Consider the following 21415-nt stretch of genomic DNA (forward strand, 5'->3'; position numbering starts at 1 on the left):
AGATGAATGCAAGGTAAGCAATGGCAATCGGGGCAGTTTAATAAGCTGCTTTCCTCAGAGGGAGAAATCCTGCATCACTGACCCCAGGCTTTTTCCCCATCTCTCCTGACAAACTGAATGCCACAGGCTGGGGCCCCAGAGCTCTGGAAGGTGCATCTCACCCGACTATCCATTTTTCTCTTTAGAGTAGTCAGTGCTTTTCCTGGATCACTGGATCTCTGATGGTTTAAGTATGAAATGTCCCCACACCCTCCTGTGTTTGCATACTCAGCCGCCAGCTGGTGGCACTATTCTGGGAAGTTGTGGAGCCTTCAGGAGGTGGAGGCTCACTGGAGGAAGTGGATCTCTGGGGAGTGGGCCTTGAGATTTATTGTAGGGCCTGCTTCCTGTGTACTCTGCTTCCTGATCCACACAGATCTCCCATGGCCACGCCCCCCCAGTGCTTCTGCTGTCCTAGCGTCCTCATCACGAGGGACTGTGTGTCTTAAAACTATGAGCCAAAAACCCGCTATTCTTTCCATAAGGTGCTTCATGTTGGATATTTGGTCCCAGAAATGAGAAAAGTAAACAACATACTGCCCTTGATTAAAAAGATGAACCTTGGAAGGGGTGGTATGGCCATCCACTGTGTTCTGTTTCTGAATGTCTAGTGTCTTCAAACTGTTTTGATGGTTTCCTACAGAGATGTGAACTGTGACCTTTGAGCTGAAGCAGTAATTTCAGACCATCAGAGGGAAGATTCCAAGTTGCTTTCAGGATTCAAGACAGTGATTCCTGATTGCTGCCATCCTGTCTACATCCCTGTCTGCTTCTAGACACTAGAATCATCATGTCTCAGATTCAAGAGAATCCAAAGTGCAGAGCTGACCAAGGCGAGACCTGCAAGGAGACCCAGGGCCTTGAAGTTGCACAGATCTCCAAGGAAGTGGAAGAGTCACGGTCCATCCCTCCTCCTCTGGTACTTACCACCCCAAAAGGCGAGACCTGCAAGAAGACTGGGGGCCTTGAGGTTACATGGGTCTCTGAGGATGTGGAAGAGCCATGTTTTTCCCCTCATCCTCTTATGTCTAGCAGCCCAAAAGGCGAGACCTGCAAGGAGACCCAGGGCCTAGAGGTTGCACAAGTTTCTGGGAATGTAAAGGAGCCATCTTCCTCCTCTCATCCTTTGTTGCCTAGCAACCAGAAGGAAGATCCTATGGATGAGACACTCAGTACTTCTTGGGGTCCTGAGAGTTCTGTCTTTGCCATTGCTGCTGCAGCCTCATCTTTAAACCAATCTGGTGAGGGTCCCAATAGGCAACAAGTGCAAGGTATCCCACTTAACCTAGTGCAGGGTAGCCCATCTAACCTAGCAGAGGGTATTCCATTTAACCTATCACTTCTGCCAGTTATGCAGCATGCACCTGATGATCGTGTAGGTAAGAAAGTAGATTTCATGGTGAATTACATGCTCTGCAAGTATCAGATGAGAGAGTTAATGAGCAGGGAAGATATGATAAGAACTGTCATCAGAGAAGACAAGAGTCACTTCCACGAGATCCTCATGCGAGCAAATGACCGCATGGAGATGGTCTTTGGCCTAGAGGTGAGGGAAGTAGATCCTGTCAATCATTTCTATGGCCTCTTTATTAAATTAGGCCTCACCTATGATGGCATGCATAATCATGGATATTCCTTTCCCAAGACTGGTCTCCTAATACTTATCCTAGGTGTGGTCTTCATAAAGGGCAATCGTGCTACCGAAGAGGAGATATGGGGAGTGCTGAATCCAATGGGAATCACTGCTGGGGTACCGCATTTCCTCTTTGGGGATCCCAGACAGCTTGTAACTGAAGAGTTTGTGAGGGAGCACTACCTTGAATACCAGCCAGTGCCTGATAGCTTTCCTGTGAGGTATGAATATATGTGGGGCCCAAGAGCTCATGCTGAAACTAGCAAAATCAAAGTTTTAGAGTATTTGACCAAGGTTCATGGGGGACACCCCAGTGATTTCCAGTCTCAATATGAAGAGGCTCTGTTAGAAGAAGAGAGAGTACTTACTATGCTTTCAGAAAGAGCTACCTCCAGTTCAATGGCCTCCGAAAGCTCCTGTGACATGGCCAATAGGTTCCCCTCACCCTAGTACAGTCAGAGATAGACTGTTCCTGCATGGTTTTCAGAGTTTTCAGTTGAAAAGGTATAGGCCGTGGGTTGATCCAGAGAGAAGAGTAGCTATGTAGTGTGCTATTTTGTATTTATACCGTGCTATTTTTTCTTTTCTTGTTTGCTTTTGTTATTCGAATATTTTGTTTAATAGCGTTTTTATTTAGTTTCAAATTTTCCATTTAATGCTGTATACAAATTTAGCACTAAGTGTTTTGTTGTGGTATAAAACTAATTCAGAAATCCATCTATCTGTATCTGGAGTTATACCATGGTTTTGCTAAGTTTTCAACTTTAAAATAACTTTGGTCTTATATTTTCCCTCCTGAATTTTATTTCTTAATGATATAGAGAGAGCTGCTTAACTTTATAGTTGTAAAATAATAAATTTAATAAATTTTACCAAAACAAACCCTTAAGTATAAATGAATGAAAAAATGTAAGCAGTTACCCCTTTGGCAGAGAGATTAACTCTTTTTATATTTATTGTATATTTATTAACCTTTTATTTTTATTAGCATACATTAATTGTACAAGAGTATTGGGCTCATGACTGTCGCATTGTATATAATGTACTTTGATCACATTCATCTCTACTGTTGAAACTCTTCCTCCCCTCCTGCTGTGAACAATTATAGTTTATGAACAACGGTCACCTAGTGTCTCCGGTATTGTCCCAGTTACCTTTAATTGCCAGCTTAGAGTCACCTGAAAGGGAAGCCTTGCCTGAGGAAATACCTAGGTTATATTAGTCTGTGGCTGTCTCTGTGGGGCATTGTCTTAATAACTGTAGGAGGATCCAGGCCACTGTGGGTAGTGTCACTCACTGGGCAAGTGGGTCTGGGCTATATAAGAAGGCTAGCTAGTCTGGGAGTGGTGGCAATGAATGAATGAATGAATGAACAAATGAATGAATGAATGATAAATAATAAATAAAAATAAATGTCACTGAGCATGAGCCCATGAGTGAACCAGCAAGTAGTGTTTCTACGTGGTTTCTGCTTCAAGCTCCTGTCCTGACCTCGTTCAATGATGGACTGTAACCTGTGAACCCAAACAAACCCTTTCCTCCCCTAAGTTGTCTTTGATCAATGTTTTATCACAGCAACAGAATAAAACTGGAGGAGAAACGGTTCCCCAGCAGTAGACCCTGACACGAGTGTCTAAGAATCTACTATTTGTTTGTATTTGCTTTGCTTTGGGAAGATATCCCAGGAGGTATCAGTAAGGGCAGAGAGTTGATTCATGAGCAGACTCTTCCTTTGGGAAACTGAGGCTCAGTCCTGCTGGGGGAATTCTGAGATGAGGTACAGGGCATGCTGGGAGGTATTCGCCCTGAGGGCTAAGAAGCCAAGAGCACCATCCTCCAACTCCTGCCATCATCTCTGGGTTGTACCTGGGCAAGGCAGTATCTGGGACTTCTGGTCCATCCTGGCAGCTAGAGGCCAGGGTATGCTCTCTGGGGAGAGGTGCTGATGCTCCCACTAGGACACCACCCACATTCACAAGGAGGGTTTGTGCTAAGAGCACAGGAGAAAACTTCCAGCAGGGTCTACAACATCCGTAAACTCCCAATTGTTTATGGGAGACACAACTTTAAAGATGACAGGTTTGGACGTTGTAATGCATTAGGAAAAAATGTAATGTAATTATCTACACAAATGCTGGGCCATGGGCATCTGTAAACTGCTGGACTGAAACATAAAACTGTTCATGGCATGTAAGATCAACATGAGTAAATATGGTAGCAGAATTGAAGGAAATGCAGATAAGGAACATCAAAGCAGACCTCTAGAGCTGGCCTGAAGTGGAGGGTACAGATAGTTCAATTACCAGATGTGAGACTTGGGACCTTCAGTTTTTGTCATTTTAAAAACTTGTGAAGGGGTAAAAGTGCCTGTCTTGACAGTTGTCAAAAGAATTAAATGAAGGCATGCATATAGACAATAGCTGTAGGGTTGTGTTGTATTCAAAACCTGTCCTGAACCATGATAGGTGGTATCCTAGGAAGCTAATGATGCATCAACTTTTGGTCCAAAGTGATAGGGAACAAAGAAAAGAAATGAGCTCAAGCAACAGCCTAACACCTGGGCACACCAGTTAACCACCCACAGGGAAGAAGAGAAGAAAGAATGTTATTGGTGTAAGCCATTGATGTTTAGGGGCTGTTTGTTACACAGCATTATCACAATAGCTGACTATTACAGAATAGAAACCGTTTATGTTAACACATTGTAGGTACTCCATACGTAACAATTGTGTTCTCATTATTGTTGCTTCTGTTGGAAAAGGGAGTGTTAGCCAAGTATATTTAGAACATACCATGTTGAAGATTTAAAATTTTTATTAGCACAGTAAAGGCTTTGACAAGGCCAGTGGTGTTAAAAACAAAGCAAACTTGAAAACTTTTTCCATAATAACCCATTTTTACATTTTTAAGAGCATTTTGGGAAATTTCAACACATTCAAGATGTACTATGTCTCAGGTCCTAAATTAACTACTCTTTCTGTTGCTGTGATAAAATTCTCTGAGAACAAGAAAATCAAGGGAGAGGTTACCGTTCATCACTGTGGGGCAGTCAAGACAGCAGAACTTCAAACAGCTAGTCACATCACATCCACAGTCAAGAGCAGAGAGAGGCGAATGTGAGCACGTGTGCTTGCGCTCCGCTGATTTCCCGTTCTTGCATAGTTCAGAACCCTCTGTCTAGGGAATGGTGCCACCCACAGAGGGTTGGGTCTTCCCACTTCAATTCACATAAGACAGTGCCATACAGACATAGCCACAGGTCAACTCAATGTAGACAGCCCCCTTATCAAAGCTGTCTTCCCAAATGATGCTAGCCTGTGTTGACAAAGCCAACCAGCACGGCTGCCTTACACCGCTTGTCTGATGGATGTGGCAGTTACTTGGTGACAATATGTTGAAGTCCCACCCCTTAACTGAACCACTTGCTCCCCCTTTTCAGCACACTGTGAGCCACTGTGGGGACCCCCTTGCTTCTTGAGGCTCTCCCAAGGCTGAGAACCTGCCAGCCACATACACATTCACAACTGGGAGGGAGGTTGCTCTGTGATTCTCAGAGCTGTTGTTTAATGTGTGAAACAAATTTCCCCCACGCAATCTCATTATTTCCACAATTCTCCATAAGGCGAGTGCCTCCATCAGTCTCGTTTTACAGAGAGAAGCAGACTTGGGAAAGCTGAGTGACTTGAAGTATGGTGTGATGACTGTTCACCTTCTGTTCTTAGGTTGCTTGTGGTGGTATAACAGAGTAACAGAGGGTAATTTATAAAGAACAGAAACCTCTTTCTTCTTGATCTTGGAGGCTGGGGCATCCAAGATCAAGCCATGGAAGGACTGATGTCTAGGAGAGTCCTATGGCCTCTGCTTTCAAGATGACGCCATGCTGGTGTCGCATGCTCTGGAGGGGTAAATGCCATGTTCTCACCTGTGGACCAAGGAAGGTTGAGAGGGAGTTAGTGAGCTCCTTCCAGCCCTTCTGGAAGGTTGCTAATCCCATACAAAATACCTCATACACAAGGAAGGAAGCTTTCATGGAAACCTGATAATCCCAACATCGACTGGAGAGGGACAGCATCTTTTCTCAGACCATCAAGAATGAGGACTGAATTGGCCACCAGAAACGGGCCTCCAGACTCCCAGCTCCACCGGGATCTGAGGTGAAGGCAATGATCCCTGCTGCTTCTTAAGTCCAGTCTCCTGTGGTTTGAGGAGGCAGTATTATGCCAAGTTAAAAAGAAATAGGGCCTGAAGGTGGCTCCATGGGTAAAGTATTTGCTGCACAAACAGAAGGACCTGAGTTCGATCCCCTGTACCTATGTAAAGGTCCGGGCATGGTGCCATGCACCTGTCATCCCAGCTCTAGGAGGCAGAGACAGGAGGATCCCAGGGGCTCTCTGGCCAGCCAGTCCAGCCAATCAATGACCTCCAGTTTTAGTGAGAGACCCTGTCTCAGAAAATAAGGTAAGGAGGGCCATCAGGATGGCTCAGCAGGTAAAGGTGCTTGCTGCCAAGCCTGGTGATCTGAGTTCTATGTCTGGAATTCACGTGGTAGAAGGAGACCAATACCCTCTTTCCTCCACTTCCTGTCCTCTCTGACTTCTTCAAGTTGTCCTCTGACCTCCACATGCATGCCATTGTATGCATAAATACACGCACAAAATAAATTAATAAAAATAAGGTGGGGAGGCAATTGAGGAAGATGTTCCATGTTGACTCCTGGTCTTCACATGTGCACACATATGCATACACCCCCCCCGCAACACACACAAATTACAGTTTGAAGTATCCTTGCTATAGGGCTGGGACATGGGATAGAGACAAACAAAAATAACTACCTGGAGTTTCCAGGAAGTTCTCACCTCTCTCTTTCCTCCTTTTTCCTAAGACCAACAGCTAAAGCTTCAAAAGTCACCCACGATCACAAGGAAACTTTAAGAATGGAAGCCAGTGCCATGAATGACAGAGCAGAATATCACAAGCCATCCAAGACGCTAACAACATCCTTGGGTCATCTATTAGCCTGGGTCCTGAACTCCAGGCCACACGACTGTTTCTGCAGTGCATGGTGGTCCTTGGAATTACAAAACACAGTGACTCTGGGTACCGAGGCCATAGGAGACAAGTCTCCATGGCACTCATTCAACATCTCTTTGACCAGCACCTTATGATGGTTAAAGCTGATTGTCAACTGACTCGAGAGACACCAGGCTAGTGAAGGGAGGCCTCTGAATGTGTCTGTGGGTGAGTTTCCAGACATGGTATATCCTGAGGGCTCTGACCTAATTGATGGACTCATAATATGATGGCATCAGGTGGGAAAAGGTAAAAGGTGGAGCCTAGTTAGAGGAAGCAGTGTCTCTGGGGCTGTATCTCACCCCCTCCCCACCCCCGTGATGGTTAATCTTAACTGTCAATTTGATGAGATCTAGCGTCACTTGGAAGATGAGCCCTGGGGAGCCTGGAGGGGGTTATCTTGATTAGGTTAATAGAGATGGGAAGATCTGCTCACTGTGGGGGAGGAAAGGAAGATGGGGAGGAGAGTTGGATACAGTAGCACAAACCTGAACTCCCAGCACTGGGGAGGCTGAGGCAGGGGGATCTGAAGCTTAAGACCAGCCTGATCGACAGAGTGAGACCCTAGCCCAGAAAACTCAGAACCCCAGACACCACCCAAGACCTGTGGAACCAGAATTTCCAGATGGTTGAGTGCATGTTCAATGGGAACCACTGGCCTGGGGACCATTTGCAGAGGAAGGCCTCAATTTCTTAAGAAACAAGTGTGTGCCCACTTGGGCCACAGAATGGGTATGGAGGTCAGAGGACTGCTTGGGTGTCAGTCCTAACTTTCCCTTGTTTGAGACAGGGTCTCTTTGTTGTTTGCCGCTGTGTACATCAGGCAGGGACCCACAAGCTTCAAAGGACCTGCCTGTCCCTGCCTCCCATTTCACCACAGGAACACTGAGATTACCAGGTGCACTACCACACCTGGCTTTATGTGGGTTCTGGAGATTCGAACTCAGTTCCTTAAATGCACGGCAGGTGCTTTGCCAACAGAACCACCTCTGCAGCTCGAGCCTTCAGTCGTCTTTACCTGTCCTGTCCTCCCGGTTGCTTGCACTCCACCCTCCTGGAAATAAGTACAGCCAGCACACTGGGAGCCAGCTGGACCCCCTAATGAAGCACCAGGCTGTTCAAAGCTTGCGTTGGCATAGCCTGCCCCACACCAGAAGACTACTGGATGAATGTTTCTATTTGGCCTGCACACGACAGTGCCAGCTAGTTTGCAGACGTTGACGATGAAGGGGCTCCTAGTTCCTGCAGTTTGAGACACGATTGCCCAGCAGGTCCATAAATCTACTTTAGAAAGACTCAGTGATTTTCTTTTGGGGGGGGAGTTAAAAAAAAGTTAACCAAACTGATCCCCAGCTGTTCTTGAAGTGGACTCAGATGGAAATAAATTCTTTCCACAAAGTGAGCTTTGGCCACACTTCCTCATTTTGGGTCCAAAAATGACTTTTCAAGAGCATGTTAGCAAGATTCTGGCAGGCCCTGAGTGGGAGGTGGAGGCGTCACCAGGGAGGTGCACTCGTGGCCAAGCACACAAACACCCGCTTTTAATTCTGAGAGTGTAGGCATCTATTAGAGAATTCATCAGACTGGAGACAGGAAAAGGGCTTGGTTTGGGCCGCCGTGGTACTGCCGGAAGCCAGCCTGGGATTGTCGCCTCTGGTAATTTGGGTCAGAGCCAAGACAGGCTTTCCAGTTAGCAGCAGGCCTGGAGGACTTAGGGATTGGGTGGGAGGCTGGGTGGGGGTCTGTTGGTCTGGCCAATGGTCCAAGCCGAAGACTAAAAAGGTGACAAGGGGTCTCAGGGAGGTGGTTCAATCAGTAAAGTGCTTAGGAAGACCTAAGCCTGATCACCAGCACCCACATAAAAAGCTAGGCACAGTGGGCCCACTTGTAATCCCAGAGCTGGGAGGTAGAGACAGGTCCCTGGAACTCATTGGTTAGCCAGCCTGGCTGATCATCAAACCCCAGGTCCTAGTGAGACACTCTGTACCCCAAAACAAGATAGGGACTGGGGAGACAGCTCAGCGGTTAAGAGCACACATTGCTTTTGCGGAGGACTAGAGTTCCGTTCCCAGCACCCATGGTGGGCAGCTCACAGTCGCTTATAACTTCAGCTTCAGGAGATACAGTGCCTTCATCTGGCCTCTGAAGGTACCTGAGATCACATGTGTGCATTCACATGCATGCATACACACACACACATACACACATGAATACATATAAATAACAAAATGGACAGTACCTGAATAATGTGTGTGACCTCTGATCTCTACAAGTGTACTCACACCTTCATGCACACGAACATACACGTATGCACACACAGGGTGGCATGGACTTCCAGGATGGTGCCAGGCAGTCTGATGACAGAAGGTGCATTTATTAACTTTCCACCTGAATTTGCCCCTTTCACTGCTATGTTGGAAGTCAAGAACTTTTGAGTGACAGCATTACTCATTTTCTGTGAAGAGAATGAAATGCCTGAGGCTGGGTAATGGATAAAGAAAAGAGCTTTATTCTGCTCTGTGTGGCTGTGGTGAGGGCTCTGGCTGTGTCACGTGGCAGATGGCATTGTGATGGTGTGCTCACAAGAGGAGGAATCACATCATGAGGCTGGAAGTTAGAAACCAATCATGTTGGGGGAGGGGGCAATGGTAACCTCCAATGAGGTTATACCTCTTCACCCTTTGGGGACAGATCATGTTCAGAATGCCGCAGCAGCCTTACAGAGAGCAACCTGCACCCTCTCTGTGTCCCACTTTGGGCTGTTTTTCTTACATCCATTCCCTGCCTTTCCTTGGTCTCCTCTTGGTTAGTGATGGCTGATCACCGCCATCCCAGTTCCCAGAGTTCTTAGCTTCTGGGTAGGTTCTACTGGAGGAGACTCCGGTGAACCTGGCAGGCTGTGGACAATGACTAGAGGGAGGCAATCAGATCTTCTCTCTCCCTCCTTATTCCTTTCCGTCCAGGTCCTCACTGGGCCTGGTGGAGACTCCAGAAGTGTCTTTCCTTTGTGGTTCCAGCTTCTCTGTGGTGCCAGATCCTGCTGGGGAGACCCGGCTCCTCCTGGGGAGACCCAGCTTCTTCTGGGGAGACCTGTCTCCTGCTGGGAGACCCAGCTCCTGCTGGGGAGACCCAGCTTCTTCTGGGGAGACCTGTCTCCTGCTGGAGACATGGCTCCTGGGCTCTGTGGCACCACTTCTGTTTTAAGGGCGTGATGTCGTCTTGCCCTCCACAGCCCTCACCTTCCCCTTGCAGAGCTTCCAGTCTCTCTAACCAGTGACCTGCACTCAATCCCCTGTCTCAAGGGAGGTTCTGTTTTCCAGGCATGACACCTCAGTTTAAATGTTGAAATCCTAACCACACGCCCCACACTCACCAGTGTGATAGCATTAGAAAAGGCCATGAGGCCATGAGGTCATCAAGATGATCCATTGGAATGAGAATGGTGGCTTTCTAAGAATCTGACTAGGGAGATGGCTGAGAGGCAAAGTGCCTGCCTTGCAAACCTGAGAACCTGAGTTCAATCCCCAGAACCCACATTAAAAATCCAGGCATGGTGGTAGATGCCTGAATCACAGTGCTGGGAAGGCAGAGAAAGGCAGATTCCTAGGGCTCAATGGCCAGCCAGCCTAGCCTAATTGATCAGCTCCAGGCTCCGAGACAGACCCTGTCTCAAACAGCAAAGCAGACGCTGCCTAAGGAAGACATCCAAGGCTCACACTCACTCACATACACTCACACATTCTCACAGGGCACACACACATACACACACATACACACTCTCTCACACATACTAACACACATAACACACACACAGAGTCTCATACACACAGTTTCACACACACATACACACGTACACATATGCACACTTACACACATATACATGCACTCGAGGTTCACATGCACCCACACACCACATATAGACACATACATATATTCAGGCACACACATACACATACACCTACTCACACACATACTCATACAAGAAGAGAACCAGGAGAGCTTTCCAGCCCTCTCTGTTCTCCATCATTCAAGGACACAACAGAGTCAGGTGTCTGTGAGCTGGGATGGTATGGTTTGAACATGACAGGGCCCCGTCCTGTGTCTGAGCACTTGCTGGTGCTGCTGTTTGGACTGTGGTCTAGCTGGCAAAACTAGATCCCTCCAGCAGCCTTTAAGTGATACCTGTTCCTGGTGCCAGCCTGAGCACTCTGCTTCCTGGTCCACCAAGATGTGAGGAGCCGCCCCTCACATTCCTGCCAATACTGATGGTGCTGGCCTGGCTGCCATGCCTTCCTGCCACTGGGCCTTCTTGCCACATGCCTCCCTACTGCTGTGCCTTCCTGCCACGTTGGATTGTATCTCTCAAACTGTGAGCCAAAATGAATTTGCCTCCCTTAAGTTGTTCCTGTCAGATATTTTGTCACAGTCATGAGAAAAGTTACTGATCCACAAGAGGTGTCTCTACCAAGAGCCTGACTTTGGTGCGTGCTGACTCGCTAGTGTCCAGAGCCCTGGGGAGTAACTGCCTGTGTGGTTTAGTATCTGACTCAGCAGGGCGTAATTACACCTGTAATCCCAGCCCTGGGGAGGTTCAAAGTCATCCTTGGCTGTATAGGGAACTCAAGGCTATCCTGGGCTACATGAGACCTTTCTTCCAAAAAAGGAGGAAAGAAGGAATGTGGGGAGAAAGAAAAGGAAAAGAAAGAGCCCTGTTTGTTTTGGGGGTGACTGCAGAGTCTCTGGCTGAGTCTTCCTACATTCCAAAGACATTTCTTGTTCCAGAGGCTGAAATTTGACTGACCCATTCCTTTACACCCAGCTCATCTAAATAGAAAATCCACATGCCATCAATTGATACCCCCTAACCTGCACAAACTTTGCCACCACCCCACATTGGCTGGTGGGGTTCTATAAGTTCCAAATGGGCAACGAAGGACATGGGCCCAGCACCCAGAGGAATCTTGTCAGTCATGGGTGAATGTGTTCTTTGTCTTTTATTTCATTTCCATTCTCTCAGCTCTTCCATTTTCTGAGGTGGGGTGGTCATTCATCCACTCAACAGGCATTCAGCAAGTACTTACTGTGTTCTAGGTGCTGTGCTGGGTACAGCAGGGTGTGGTTTATAGCACTGCTCTTGGTGGAATTCTTCAATAGAATTTGCAGCCTGTGAGACAGACAGACCCTAAATGATAATGATAGTCATTTAATCATCTATGGGATGTTTTCAACACAAGTCAATCAATGTTTATTGAGCATTTTTGTTATGCCATCCTAGGGAGTTGCAGCAGGCAGGAAAAGAGACATGCCAAAATGAGATATTTAAAACACTTTTTAAATTTATTTATTTATTTAATGTAGTGTGTGTGTGTGTGTGTGTGTGTGTGTGTGTGTGTGTGTGCCACTGCATGTGTGTGAAGGTCGTCAGGAACAACTTGTAGGAGTCGGTTCTCTCCTTCCACCATGTGGGTCCTGAGGATTGAACTCAGGTCCTCAAGCTTGGTGGCAAGCACCTTTACCCACTGAACCATGTTGCTGGCCCTTAAATGGGATATTAATGGCACTGAGGTTGTGATGAGACACTGTCCCTATTCGCTCATAGTAGCCCAGCTTTGATATTATGAGCTTACTTACTATGTTAGTTTCTTCTTTGTTGCTGTGATAAAACACCTTGACCAAGGCAACCGACAGAAGGAAAAGGTTATTTGGCTTATAGCTCCAGGGAGTTAAGAGTCTGTCATGGTGGGGACTTGTCGCAGCACAGGCATCCAGCACAGAAAGCTGAGCGTTTCACATCTTCAAACAGGCACAAGAAGTTGAAAGAGACAAACTGGAAGTGGGGCGAGGCTATGGACCCTCAAAGCCCACCCCCAAGGATGTGCTTCCTCCAGCAAGGCCACACCCCCTAAGGTTCCATGACCCTCCCCAAACAGTGCCAGCAAATGGGGATCAAGTATTCAAATACTTAGAGCCTATAGGGGACATTCTCATTCCAACCAGCACACCTACAGGGTTGTAAATCTTCCATGGCTGTCCAGGACTTTAGAGGCTGACAATGCCTCATCTTAGGGGTTGCAAACAGCTGGAGTTCTCCTCTTTACCTAATCAATCTGATCTAGGTCTGCCCACATACCTGCTGTGTAACTGGGGCACAGCTGCTTCTCTGAACCTCAGTCTCTCCATCTGCAGAATGGAGATCATGATGGTCTGTATCTCAGAGGATCCTCGTGAGGGTTAAAGAGCAGTTTCAATAACTACCCATTATTATTTGAGGCTCCACCATTGAGCTGCAGCCCCAGCCCTTGGGTTTTTGAGAAAGGGTCTCACTGTGTAACTCAGACTGGTCTTCAACTCGTGATCCCTTTGCCTCAGTCTCTTAAGGGCTGGGATGATGGACTTGCATTATCATGCCCAATTATTGCTTTTGACAATGATTACTACTGTGTGGAGAATCTTGAGTGTTACGTCCCTCCATTTAATGATGGCAACAGACTCGAGCTTTATTCATGATTCCCTTGGACCCAAGCATGGCCATGGGACACACTGTTGGATCAAGAGGTCTGAACAGAAGTGACATGTATAGTTTTCCATCTGTGCCTCTTAAAGGGAGAGCTATACTCCATTTTTTCTTCCCTCCCTCTGACTGGAACACAGACATAATGTCAGGATGTGCAGCAGCTATCATGGACCATGAGACAGAAGTTGTGGTTGGTGATGGCAGAGCAACAACAGCAGAAGCCCGAGTCTTCAGTGGCTGCACCGTTGCCATCTTGGGCCTGGACCACTTAGCTGGGTTTGTGTGTGCGGAAGAAACAAACATCTCTGTCTGTTGAATTGTTTGCTGGGCTCGGTCTATAGTGGTCAGCCTGTACTAAGCCACCTATCACTATTTCCTTGATGCACCTATGGTGCACGCTTGCTGACTTCAACCCTGCCTAGAGTCACTTCAAATTTTTCTGCCTTTTGTCTTCTGTGTGACTTGTGATCTTGGGCGGTATTTCTGTCCCAGAGTTGTGCTGCTGTTCTCTCTTTGTAGGAATTATTTTTACAATATGGACATGATCTTAACTAAAGAATTTAACTTAACCCTGCAATGAATAAGTTACTGTTTATAATGTAAACAAGTTCACTGAGCCATGTGCTCCTCTTGTGACCTGGGTATCTGACCTTAATCCCTCAAGACCCTACCTTACCTTCCATCCAAGATAGTGAATGAGTATGGGTGTGCATACTTTACATATCAAAGTGCTGAAAGCAGCCTACTTTTCTCATTGAAAGCAATGAAAAACCATTGAAAAGTCTGTTTGTTGTGTGTGGTGTGTGATGTTCTAGGCCTAGGGTTCAAAGGGCAAGATTTTCTTTAAGATAAGGATGGCTCCTGACTTCTACTTCCCCATTTCATGCTGAAGATACTGTTTCAATAAAGACTGAGTAAAGCCCCCTCCCCTCTCCTCCTCTCATCTCTCAGCATCCACTAAGGATTTCCCATAGCCCTGTCCATCCAGCAAGCTCACCTGCCCCAATTCCAGGCCTCTGGAGTTATAACTTCTAATTTGGTTCAGTCCAGGGCACATTCATTGGGTTCCTGCTGTACCAGGTAGGGTTTGGGTTAGTAATTTCACATAGACTCTTGCTCTTTCCTGAAGGAGCTCCAGGTCAAGGGGTAACCATGAAACCTCATGACACCCTCACTCTCTCATGCAACAAGCACTAATTTAGCACTGACTGCATGCAAGGCACTGTTGTAAGCTCTTTGGATTCTAAGAACATCTAGCCCATGTTTCCTAGGAGCTTTCACGGTTTCCTCTATTACTCGGCACAACCAATTCTGCAATGTAGATTTTATTGCCCCCGCCCCCCCCAGGCACTTAGGCATGATGTCAGGATTCAAGTCCAGCTTTGTGAGATTCAGAGCCTGGATCTTGATGGAGAAATCTCATTTGCTGCTCCTAAATAATTAGCAGACCTCAACCCTGTCTCCCTGCCTTCCTCCCTCTTTTTCCTTCCTTCCCTCCCTCCTTCCCTCTCCCCTTCCTTCCTTCCCCCCTCCCTCCCTTCCTCCCTTCTTCCTCCTCCTTTTCTTCCTCCTCCTCCCCCTCCCCTTCCTCCTCTTCCTTCTTCTTCCTTCCCCCATCTCTCTTTCTCCCTTCCTGGATGAATTTCTTGCCCACTCAGCCCTCCCATGGTGACAGTATCTGTACAATTCAATGGGGTGGGTTAGAAAGCTTGCCTTGGGTCCTAGGTCACAGGACACAATTGTTTTCATTACTCAGTGGGCTTCCAGAGCACTGACTAGCCATGTGACCTTGGGTAAATTACTTTACCTCTCTTGGGGACAGACAATCACAACACTGTCTATCTCCGTGAATTGCTGGAAGAATCAATGTGCTCCCAGCGAGCACCCACATCATGTCTGTCTATTATTGTCCTTGCTGTGGTACAGGTTCAAGTTCAAGGTTATGGAAATAGGGGGTTGGGGAGCAATTCAAGGGCCTCTTTGAAAGTTACAACTGTGCTTAGTTCAGGTGGATTTGTTTGTAGGTCACGTGATGCTCCTGTTTCCACCTCTGGAAACCTAAACCAGGGCTCAGAATCCAACAACTCCACCACCTGGAAGCAATGGCCAGGAGCGGCATGGGGGCTATAAGGGTTAAGCAGCCACTGGCTACAGAGGGAGAGAATCTCCACAAGGACTCAGGGAGATATTTCCATCTCTGGTAAGAAGTGAAAAAAGAACAACTGATTCCTTATGTGGAGGACACAGTACTGGGCAGCTCAGGCTGATAAGTGATCAGCCAGGCTGGGCGGGAAGACCTTCCACTAGGGGAAACAGAGAGCAGGGAGCCACGGCAAGGGAGCCTGGGACACGACACAGGGCCTTGTGGGTGGCATCAAGAATCCATGTCAGCAGGCTTTGTTTTGAAACACCCACAGCTCTATCCAGAAAGGGATGTGGAAGATGGGAGGTGGCACTGGCTGTTTTCTAACTGGATGGATTATTTTAAAGATTTCTTTTTATTTCATGTATGTGCACCACCTTTGTTCAGTGCCCAGAAGAGGGCATCAGACACCCTGGAGCTGGAGATACAGACAGTGGTGAGCCACCATATGGGTTCTGGGAACTGAAGCAGGGTCCTAAGCAAGGGCAGTCAGTGCTGTCAAGCACTGTTTGAGGAAAATCACCTGGTCACCTTGGTGGGCTATTTAACATGACAAAAGAATGGGATTTTTCTATAAAACTCTTGCCTGAGAAAGCAATCCAGTAGCTTGTGTTGACTAGACTTCCTGGCTGGGTCCTTCAACATACCGGTGTGGGCCTACCTCTGCTGACCTGTTCTAATCTCTGGACCTCAGAATCCCCGCACTCACAGGTTGTGCCTTCTGCCCATGGCACAGTTTAGCCCTCCCTTTTTAAACATTTCTTTTTGGAGACAGAGCCTCATGTAGCCCATGCTGGCTTGGAACTCACTATGTAGCTGAGAATGGCCTTGAACTTTGGAAACCTCCCAACTCCTGAGTGCTGGGATGATAGGCGTGCATCACCACACTCATTTTTATGTAGTGCTGGGGATGGAACCTAGGGCTTTGTGCACGCTAGGCAAGCATTCTACCCACTAAGGTACACCCCAGTCTTGGTTATTTTTAAAATCAAGAATCGGCACACCCCCACAGGAACCAGCTTCCTAGGAGAAGCTGTTTTCTAGAACATTGCCTTCACACTTCTCCCAGAAAAACTGTGTCTATTCCTTCTTCAGGGGTTGACACAATGGGGAAATTCGAGTGTAGGGAGGTGAAGTTTCCTCTCCAGACTCAAGGCTAGAGGCGGGCAGAGCTGGGGCAGGACCCAGGCTGCTGCTCAAGTCTAGATGCCTCACCTCCTTAGTTATTGACAGGATCTCAGACAGGAGGCCAAGGCCACTCAGACCTCCTCCTTGTCAGTCTCTGGGCCATCTCCCTCCCTCTGCCTCTGTGCTGGGTGGATGATCTACCTGTGTTCACAGAGAGGTGATATTTAAAAATTTTGAAAATACTAAGTGTTCTGGGTATGGATCACCTTTAATCCCAGTACTCAGGAGGTAGGGGCAGGCTGATCTCTGAGATTTTGAGTCTAGCCTGGTCTACATAGCAAGTTCCAGGCTAGCCAGGACTACCTAGTAAGACTCTGTTTCAAAAACAACAACAAACTAAGTGATATGTTTTTGTACTTTGCTATTAAGTATTCAGCTTGGATAGTTCCTGCCTGTTCATTTTCCCTTCCTTGCCCATTCTACTGAGGTTTTTCTGCTCTTGGGGCTTCCTGGTAAGCTGAGGCAGCAGAAAGCAAAGACCTGACTGAGTGGGATCCTGGCTCTTGAAATTTAATACTTGCCACCATTTCCTAGGGAACTTGAACTAGAAAAAAATATTTGAAATTTATTGTGAATAAGTGTGGGTCATATCCTCAGTGTTGGTGAATTTCGGGGCTCCAAGAGATGGGGCTGAGGGGTTAGGATCTGTCAGAACAAAGTTGAACACGCTCTGACTGGATCAGCTCCTGCCCAAAGGTGCCAGGCAAGATCACAACAATGTGAGCCACAGCAGCATCCCAGAGGGAGAACTGAAGGGATGGGACTGGTTCAGGTGGGCATTTCATGGTGGAGGTAAGCCATGAAGACCCCAACCTGCCTCCCCATTCTCCCTCCTATGAATTGGAAGATCTTGCTTCCGTCCACCCGACTTGTATTTCAATCAGATAAAAGTCCTGCTTGTTTAACTCCATTTGCAGTCTCATAGAAGCATCTCTACCAGAGCCACAAATCCTTCACAGGCCATCCCGGGTGGAGAGTGCCGTGGCTTGTTTTCAACGTGGGCCCTGGGTGGGCAGTAAATCAGAGGCTTCAGTTCTCTCCACCAAAGGCAGCGTCACTTGCCAGAGCCCACAGCAGACCCTGGGGTCTTTGGACAGGCTGATCCACCCTATAGAAGATGCATGGCTTGGGTGTGTTAAGACATCCTGGGGAACTTTCCAGACTCTACTTGGTTCAAGAATCCAGAGAGGGCGACTCCAGCCCCCAGCAACTTCAAGGACCTTGAGGAAGAAGAGGCAAGCCAGAATCTGGCAGCTGAGGGCAAGGCCCAGGCTCAGAACAGTAAGGTAAGGGCAGCTAATGAACCCTTAAGGGGCCTTCCTGAAACACACATCACACTTACCCATTCCCAGAGAGTCCCATGTTCTTCAAACAAGAAAACATAGGCAAGCCAAAAGAAATAAGATGATATATATATATATTTCTAATTCCTTTGCCTGGACATATCACCATTAATGTGTTACGGTTTAACTTTCCAATAATTTTATCCATAAATATATATGTCTTTTATTAAGAGAGTTACAAGGTATGAACGGTCACATGACCTGACCTTTTTCAATTAGCAATATGTCTTGGCATATGCCCTTGAAAATGACGGGCAGTGTGCCGTCACTTTTTGTTTGTGTTGATTCATTTTTGAGACAGGGTCTCACTCTGTAGCCCTGGCTAGCCTGAAACTCATTCTGTAGACTAGGCTGGCCTCAAACTCACAGAGATACACCTGCTCTGCCTCCCAAGGGTGCTGGATTAAAGGCATGTGCCACCACACTGAGCCTTACACCTTCATTTTGAATGATTCCAATTTCAGTCATCTGGATTGGAGTTGAGAGTCCAGGGTGTGGATGGCCAATGATTCAACTGTAACTCAGCCAACTGCTGACACTTGGCAAGCTTTGTGGTCTCAAATAACTGTGCAGCAAGTCCTTTTTATTTTCCTCTTTCCCTACATTTATGCATGCTTCTTTATAATAAATTAAGTGGAATTTCTGGGTCAAAGACCACACCCACTTTTAAGATCTTTAAAAAGATATGTCAGCCAAAATGCCTTTCTGAAAATGTGTATCAATTAAATTTTCATGAAATATTAATAAGAAGATGCTTTGTTAAGTTATTTAGGGCTAGAGATATAGCTCAGTGCTTGCCTAGCATGCACAAAGCCTTGGGTTTGATTCCTGGCATCATGTAAACCAGGCATAGTGGTACACGCCTGTAATCCAGCACCCAGGAGGTAGAGGCAGGAGGCTCAGGAATTCAAGGTTATCCTCAACTGTGAGTGTGTCTATGTGCATGTGTGTAAGTGCATGCAAGTGTGTCTGCGTGCATGTGTGTATGGGCATGCATGTGTGCCTGTGTGCATGTGTATATGCATTCATATGAGTGTCTGTGTGCTTGTGTGTATGTGCATGCATATGAGTGTGTGCATGTGTGTATGTTCATGCAGGTGAGTGTGTCTGTGCATGTGTGTTGTGCATGCATGTGAGTGTGTGCGCATGTGTGTATGGGCATGCATGTGTGCCTGTGTGCATGTGTATATGTGCATGCATATGATTGTATTTGTGTACATGTGTGAGTGTGTGTGCTTATATATGCTTATGTGTGTATATGTGTATAAATATTAATGTATGTGCATGTGTGTATCTGTGAGTGTATGTGTGTGTCTATGATTATATGTATGCCTATATATGTATGTGTATATATGTTTATATATATGTTTATGTGTGTGTATGCATGTGTATGTATGCATGTGTATGTGTGTGTGTATCTATGTGTATGTATGTGTGTATGGTTGTGTCTGTGTATGGATATGTGCATGTATATGTAGTTTTGCATGCATGTATATTTGTGTATTATGTGTGTAGTGTGAATGTGCATGTATAGTATGTGTATGTGTGTATATGTATGCAAATGTGTAGGTGTGTATGAGTGTGTATGTCTATGCATGTGTACCTGTGCATGCATAGATATGCATGTATCTATGTATCTATGTGTTTGTATCTATGCGTATGTATCTATGTGTACATGAATGCATGTATGTGTGAGAATGGATGTGTGTGGTGTTTGTATGTATGTATGTGTATACATGTGTATGAGTGTGTATGTGTGTACATGTGTGCATGTGTGTGTAGTGTGTAAATGTCTATGTATGTGGATGTGTGTGTAATGTTTGTATGTGTATGTCTGTTTATGCATATATTTGTGTATCTACATGCATGTAGGTGTATGCTTGTATAGTATGTATAAGTGTATGTTTTTATGAGTGTGCATACAGGTGTGCATGTATGTGTATGCGCATGTGTGTAATATTCATGTGTATTCATGTGTTATAGTATGTGTATGTGCTAGTATCCATGTGTGTGGATATTCCCCTATATCCCATAGTAGGATATGTCTGTGTATGTATGGATGTGCATGTATATATGTTTTTGTACGTGAGCATATGTGTCTATAGTATGTATATGCATATATGCATGTATTTATATGTGCATGTGCATGAATGTGTATATGTGTTTATGTATGGATATGCATATGTGTATGTGAGTGTATGTCTGCTTATACATGTATATGTGTGTTTACATGTATGAGTCTGTGTACATATTTGTATGTGCATATGTGTGTGCACATATGTATGTGTGTATATGAATCTGTATGTTTGTGTGTATATGTATGTGTATATGTATATTCATTGTGCATGTTTGTGTGTATATCTGTATGTGTGTTTGTGTACATGTTTGTGTATGTATGTGTATTGTGTATGTATATGTATGCATAATTATGTGTCTATGCATGTGTATATGTATATGTGTGTAAATATGTGCATGTGTGTTTATGTGAGCATGTATATTTAGGTGTACATATATGTACACATTTTCATGCATGTATATGCATGTGCATATACATGTGTTTCTCTATACATGCATGTGTACATGTGTATATATGTGTTTGTGTGTGTATATGTGTGTGCATGTAGTATGTTTGCAGATGTGTATGTGTATATATGTGCATGTGTATGTGTATTTATGTATATGTGTGTGTAGAGTGTGTAAGTGTATTGTATGTGTATATGAATATATGTATGCATGTGCTTATATGTATATCGATGTGTGCGTGTACATGTTTGCATATGTGTATATGTATGTATGTATGTGGGGGGGTGAGGGTGTTGTGTATATGTATGTATGTGTGCGTGTGTGTGTATATGTTTACTATTCTTTGTTCCTCTATGCCACCACCAGTATTCACGGGCTCCATCCTGATGAGGTGTCCAGTCCTAATCCCCTTACAAGTTCCCCCATATCCCATAGTAGGATGAAGTCTTGGCCTGTCAGTGCCTCACAAGGGGATGAATACTGTATGAGTTGTGGGGTGCACACCATCCTGGAACCCCCACAGCTGCATTGGCAGCAGATTCTGGTTTTCACCAGATTTCCAAGTTGCAGACTCCCCCTATCCTCTCCACCAGATTTGTCTCTGAACTCCATTCTGGGAGGCTGTCTTCACTCCTGTTTGTTTTTTGTGCTAGTGCCTGCTGCAGAGCCTGGCACACAGGTACTCACAGTATCAGTTATCAGTGGCTATTGTAACAAATGACCCCACACCTGGTGGGCTAAAGCAATAAACATTGATCACCTATTTCCATGGGCCAGAAATCTGGGGGTTCCTTGGCTATGTGGCTCTGGCTTGGAGATCTCTCTTAAGGTTGCTGTCATGATAGTGGGGCTGTGGTCTCTTCTGAAGGTTTGCCTGGAGCTGTAGGACTCACATCTAAGATGACACACTGGTTGGTTGTAGGCAGGAGGCCTCCATTCTTGGCCACATGTACCACTCCACA

At 46.0% G+C, this 21415-nt stretch overlaps 1 protein-coding gene across 1 annotated transcript; it reads left to right on the forward strand.

Moving 5' to 3' along the window:
- Positions 1–829: 829 nt before the first annotated feature.
- On the forward strand, positions 830–2122 carry LOC103745583 (melanoma-associated antigen B16-like). Its single transcript, XM_008847538.1, has one exon. It carries the CDS (start codon positions 830–832, stop codon positions 2120–2122), a length of 1293 nt encoding a protein of 430 aa, XP_008845760.1.
- The last annotated feature ends 19293 nt before the right edge of the window (positions 2123–21415 follow it).

The sequence above is a fragment of the Nannospalax galili genome, unplaced genomic scaffold (genome assembly GCF_000622305.1).
Source record: "Nannospalax galili isolate Female #2095 unplaced genomic scaffold, S.galili_v1.0 scaffold120, whole genome shotgun sequence".
Classification (NCBI taxonomy): Eukaryota; Metazoa; Chordata; class Mammalia; order Rodentia; family Spalacidae; genus Nannospalax; species Nannospalax galili.

What these genes read in the sequence shown, in the direction of transcription:
- LOC103745583 (XM_008847538.1), top strand. Translation starts at nt 830, where the DNA reads ATGTCTCAGATTCAAGAGAATCCAAAGTGCAGAGCTGACCAAGGCGAG.